At 36.4% G+C, this 5,969-nt stretch overlaps 1 protein-coding gene across 1 annotated transcript in view; it reads left to right on the forward strand.

Moving 5' to 3' along the window:
- Positions 1 to 201: 201 nt before the first annotated feature.
- Positions 202 to 5,969, forward strand: part of LOC117102784 (probable serine/threonine-protein kinase kinX) — an 81,868-nt gene continuing 76,100 nt past the window's right edge. Inside the window, exons 1-3 of the mRNA XM_033243193.1 lie at positions 202 to 1,156; positions 1,632 to 1,668; positions 5,702 to 5,770. Coding sequence (XP_033099084.1) covers positions 289 to 1,156; positions 1,632 to 1,668; positions 5,702 to 5,770 — 974 coding nt within the window. The 5' untranslated portion in view covers positions 202 to 288. The remainder of the gene's footprint in view (positions 1,157 to 1,631; positions 1,669 to 5,701; positions 5,771 to 5,969) is intronic.

A 5,969-nucleotide genomic window follows, 5' to 3' on the forward strand; every position in this document is an offset into this window, starting at 1 on the left:
TAGTACATCTACGTTCAGTATAATTATCATTGATGAGAGGAGATTGCGCCCTCAGTTGTCTCTGCTATTTAGAAAAAAAGGGCAATTGCCGGCGTAATAAATTAAAAGTTTGTTTTGTACCTGCTGACGTCATGTATTCTACAAACAAGGAAGTAACGTTGTTCTGCAACAACGCAAACTGAATTTGTTGCTCTAATATAGACCAGCGCTTCTGACGATTATTTACTGTGCACTGTACCCGTATTTATTGATGGACTGTCTTGTAGATTGTATTGTACTGTCGCTGTAATGAATGTATCAGGTATTCGTTCTATCAAACATGAAGAACTTGACTTCGAATCTGAAGAGACTATTGGCAGTATTGGCTCGTCAGCAGAGGTTTTTAAAGCCTGTTGGAGGACAGATGATAAGAGAAAGATTAAAGTTGCAGTCAAAATATATAAAAAAAACAGACAAGAGATAGAGATAAATATTCTCCAAGATCTTGACCATAAAAATGTAATCAAGTTTTATGGTCAGTATGACAGATTTCCGTCATTTGGTCTTGTCATGGAATTGGCAACTCAAGGTGATTTGTTCGCCTATTTAGCTGCTAAGAGACACGAACATACCGAACCAGCATCCCCAGTGCGATTGCCAGAATCTCAGTTTGCTCAATGGTGTTGCCAAGCTGCTTCTGCTGTTCAGTACCTACACAGCAAAAATATCACTCATAAAGACATTAAGTCAATGAATTATTTGTTAAGCGATGATATCGAAAATTCGCTCAATGTACTGAAACTTTGTGATTTTGGTCTTTCAAAGCAGGGGAAAAATTCAGAATCATTGTTGACAAGTTATGGAGGATTCACAAAATCATGGGCGCCCATTGAGGTTTTCAGGGATGCCAGGGTAGTGTCTCAAAAGTCAGATATATACTCTTTGTGTGTTGTTGTTTGGGAATTATGGACGTGTGAACAACCATGGGCAGGTATGCAGGATGGCGATATCACGAATAATATAATGAATGGCGTGTTACTCTCTATTCCGGAAGATTTTCCGAAGGCATTAAAGCCAATGATAGACAGATGCTGGCAAAATGAGAGAGAACGACGGTGTCACATAGACGAAGTGCTGTGTTATCTGGAAGAGTTTGCTCTGACATTAAAGGGCAATGGTAATAGTTTCAAATTCTTAAATAATTTTAAATGACAATTACAATTTTTAAAATAATACTGATGTTATTAGTAAATGCCTAAGTTGATGAAAATCAAGATAATATATTTTTAATATTTTTTTATTTTATTTATACATTTTTATTCATTTTATTTAACCACACAACATATGTAATAAAGATTGTCAGAAGTGAGTATGTAACAAAAGACAAACATTCACTTTAAACAAACTTAATTTCAATATGAGGTTGAGGGAGTGGTGTTGTTATTGGCCGTGAAACAAAATCCTGCAACACTGACAGGAATGTATCCAAGGACTCTGGTATAAAAAGACAAATATCTTAACTAACAAGCTATTCGACTCTTCGCCTTAAGTAAACATGTAATTAACGTTTTTCCATGTCTTGCTATGTTAATTGAATATTAGGCTTGCCTACAGAATTCACCATAGGTCTCCATAACTTTTTGTTGTTTTAGAAAACGGAAACGAATGCTCAGATGAAACTTACATGAAGTAAGTACCGTATCATATTGTTAATAAATAGTCCTCTCAAATGCACTCAAAACGTGCTGTTTTCATTGCCTTAATGTTATTTTATTCCTCTCCACTCACACTCTCTACTCCTTTCACCAACTCTCGCTCTCTCATTATGCATTTATTACAGCTTTACCGCTAGAGGATCTAGAGTTTTACGTGATTTATTTAAAAATATCTTTTCGAAGATCCCATCTTTTTGTCGAATCATAATTATGGATCTCTGTTATTTGCTAGTATTTGTATGTAAAATATCTGGTAGATCAGCGACGCGGTCTTCACGTCAGTTTTTGAGCACGAGGTATATCCATTGCTTGTTTGATAGCTTTTAAATGGGTCCTTGATAATTTCTATTCTGAGTTATCCGGATAGTTCTTTTGTGAGATTTTGAACATCTAAGTCCGAAGATGAAATTCATCTCATGCGTAATGAGTGGCTGTATACATATGTTTTGGTGAAGTGACAGCTGGGAGCATGTATAAATTGTCTCTTATACACATCTAGATGTGTATAAGAGACAGATATGATGCAAACTTGTACATGCATCGAATACATTTATTTATTATCTTAATAAGTTTCATTACAAAGATATTTAAATACTGCGGCTCGTCTTTGTAATTAATACTTTTCACTAGTAGGTCTTCATAAAAAATGCGTTAAAATACCGTACTGCAGCTCGTCCGATATCTTGTTACCCCAAAATTTGTGCATAGTACACCTGTTTTCAGGAAACTACAATTGACTTGTTGGCTAAATAGACATTGTTTTCAAATTGAGGCTAATCAGTGGCGGATCTAAGATTTAGCAATGGGGGTGGGGTGGATGCGAGGTGCGTAGCACCGAGCGGGTTGTTTGGAGGGGTAGGTTCTGGGGTACTCCTTTGGAAAGCTTTAGTTTTCTGGAAATGCACTGGCATTTCTTTCTGGTCTGTTAATGAGTGAATACACTCCAAATTCATAGATGTTCCATACTTTAATATGGTATTTAATAATTATGATGATGAGAAAAATGTAGTGACGGGCGGCCATACGGTCTGAGTCGTGGAAATAATGGGGTAAATGAGGTCATTGCTGGGACCAGCACTAAAGGCCCCTATTGTGGTGTAAGGGGAAAGGGCTCAGTTCAGTGGTTCTAAGAATGCATATCTGTTTTGATAGGTGGGGGTCGGGGGCAGTCGTGAATCAACACTCTCCTCAGCCCCAACAAGAAATAGTTACCTCTAGATGGCCGGAAACGGCACTCTTATATACCAAAGTTCATCACAACTACAGTCAAAATAAAGCTCCAACAAATTCCTCATGGTCTGATCCCCAAAACTTAGAAATACCGGGTTGGTGTCCGGCGGGGGATAGTTTCACTGGTAGTTAAGATATTATGTTTTTGTTGTTTTCTTTAATTTATTTTTGTTTTCAATATTTTTTTCTTTTCTAATTATGTATGGCCTTGCACGGCCAAAATGAAAAACACCCATGGGTGATTCAAGTGTCTCCGTGTTTAAATAAAGTATATTATTATTATTATTATTATTATTATTATTATTATTATTATTATTATTATTATTATTATTATTATTATTTTATTATTATTTAATTATAAACTTTTAATAACACTTGTTTCATGACATTAACATATTAATTAAGTGTTGTAAGTTAATGATTTAAATTAATAGAACTAATGTAGAACGTTTTTTCTTTAAAATCCTCGTCATTTATACAGTTCATTTTAACAGTTTTCAAGTATCTTATTGAAACATGAAATTGCAATGCGGTCAAAACGTGGGGGTACCAAGCCCTTTGTGAAGAGAACATGTCCCCCTATGATCTGCTAGTGGCGTAACGCCCGTCTCCGGGCTCATTGCCAGCCGCTGGCGCATAGCAAATGCAACGCATTCTACTACAACGCTTGCAGTGGCGTAGAAAAGTATTTTTCATTGGGGGGATGATTGGCGTGTTAGCCAGTGGCGGGGGAGGGGGAAGATTGCCCCTCCCCTGACGGTTTTTACCGGGCTGACCAAGCCGCCGTACCAGGCTAGGTAATAAGAGAAAAGAAAGAGGGAGAGGGAGGGAAAGAGAAAGAATTGGAAAAGAAAAGGAAAGGAAAATAAAAAGAGAAGAGAAAAATAAAGACGAGAATAAAAAATTAAGATATCATAATGACCAGACTCACAACACCCTGCAACCCCTTCTCCACTTCAAAAACTGTCATAACTCCTTGATCTATGCTGCCCGATGGCGTATCCGTTTAAGTTATTTAAACACATAATAGTCCCAAACTCAAGAAAGAAAAATTTAAGATAGATCGTTTCAACCTAGAAGAAGGGCTTTAATGTGAATTGATGGTGAAAGATTATGTTGTAATAAATAAAACCATGATGAAAATGCTTATATTTAGTTTCAAACACACGTGTATGGCCTATATTATAAATAAGATAAGCCCTATGTCGTATTGTTTTCTATATGGGGAGTGGGGTGCGGTGGGTATGATAAATTACTAACCAGGAAAATAAATACCCCCTGACCCAAGACCCCTGTTACGCGCCTGGCATTAGCGCCAATGTGTGCCCTTGTGCGGACACTGGATGTGCCCCCCTCTGGAGCTGGAAACCTTGTTTTTGCAAAATAAATTGATGCAATTTGCTATTTTAGGCCTAATCAATAAATTCCTCATCAACCGATATAACCTTAAACATTCTTGGAATTGACATAAGATTACTGATGTCGTACACAGCCTTCAATGTGAAAATGTGGCTTGCTTTGCAAGCACATCTAACATCTATGGAAAGAAGAGCTTAGATTGGTACCAGATAAAATAATTGTGTTATCAACATTAATACATTATGCTTATTTTCATCTTTGTAAGCGCATTAGACATTGTAATTTTTTTCTGGGACAGTCTTTTGAAGTAAGTAAAGCTCCGTTATATCCCATACATAGTCAAAATATTGGTGGGGGGATGATACAATGGACCACCCCCCTTGTCATATATTGGTGGGATATATCCCCCATCCCCCGGGATCTATGCCAATGAACGCTTGACGCTACGATAAACTTTCCTTTAATTAAAAAAAAAATACAACTAAACCAAAATCCCACATACACACACTTTGGCAGATTTACTACAAATGGTCCCTTCTACTCGACCCAGCATTTTAGTATGGAACTCTGGCCAGCAGAACTTTTGTGGAACGCCAGTGTGCTTTATGAAAGAACGCCCAATTTAAAGTCCAAATGGACGACCAAGGCGTATTTTTTTTCTGCAGTACACAAGCTATATAGATTTCTTTTATTCAATGGGCTTATTCGACTGGTTCATTTCGTTGAGTACGAATTTTCGTTGAGTATTATTTTCATTCGACTGGTTCGTAAAATAGACTTTAAGTTATGCACGTGACCAAAAAAATATGGCCGATTGGTCAGTTTAGCAACAGCATTTGCGTTAATATAATTTAGCTTAAATTTCAGAAAATAAAAATTAGAATATTAACATTTACCCACATTGAAGTCAAAAAATAATTGTAGGCTAACAGAATTTGATGAAAACATTTTTTTTTACGAAAAACCCATACTGCCACAATCCGAAGCAGGGTTATCAAAACAGCGAGTTATGGATTATTGACAGTACTGGTTATATATATATAGGTTGTTACCAGAAGGTTGCTTTCGCTATGTACGCCGTTATCAACTATTATAATTGTTGGCCTATCTATATAGACTTAATTTATTATGTGGTACTGTGTGCCTTGCTAATAGTATATATCGTAATCGGTCACATGAGGAGTATTAATTACAGATATGAAAATCATACCGATCATACAGGTTTCATGACCACCTATCATCTTGTTGTATCTTTGTTTTATGTTTTGTTTACATCAATCCATCGATCCAAGTGATAAAAACATCATGGCTGTTAACATTTTAAAGGGGATGACTAATATATGAGGTTAATGACAATAATAATAATAATGTCATTGAGATCCAATTCAATTAAATCACTTTGGTATTTCTCTTTTAAGGGATCTGAGATTTAACAGAAAAACTACAACGCAAGGTGACTTCGATGTTTTGGCAAGTCTTAAAAAATTGTAAGTGACAATCGAAAATTTATGAATATAATACTGTAAGTTCTGTATTACATCATCACTTATATCCAATAGTAAAAAATACCACATAAAAGAACGTTGGATTGCACGAAGGCTACAGTATGTAGGAATACCAGTCAAGTCGCCCCTTGTAAAATTGCCCCTTAAAAAGTCGCCCCCTTGTCAAGTTGCCCCCCACCAA

This window comes from Anneissia japonica, unplaced genomic scaffold (assembly GCF_011630105.1).
Source record: "Anneissia japonica isolate Jap-2015-1 unplaced genomic scaffold, ASM1163010v1 scaffold287760_len733007_cov179, whole genome shotgun sequence".
Taxonomy (NCBI): Eukaryota; Metazoa; Echinodermata; class Crinoidea; order Comatulida; family Comatulidae; genus Anneissia; species Anneissia japonica.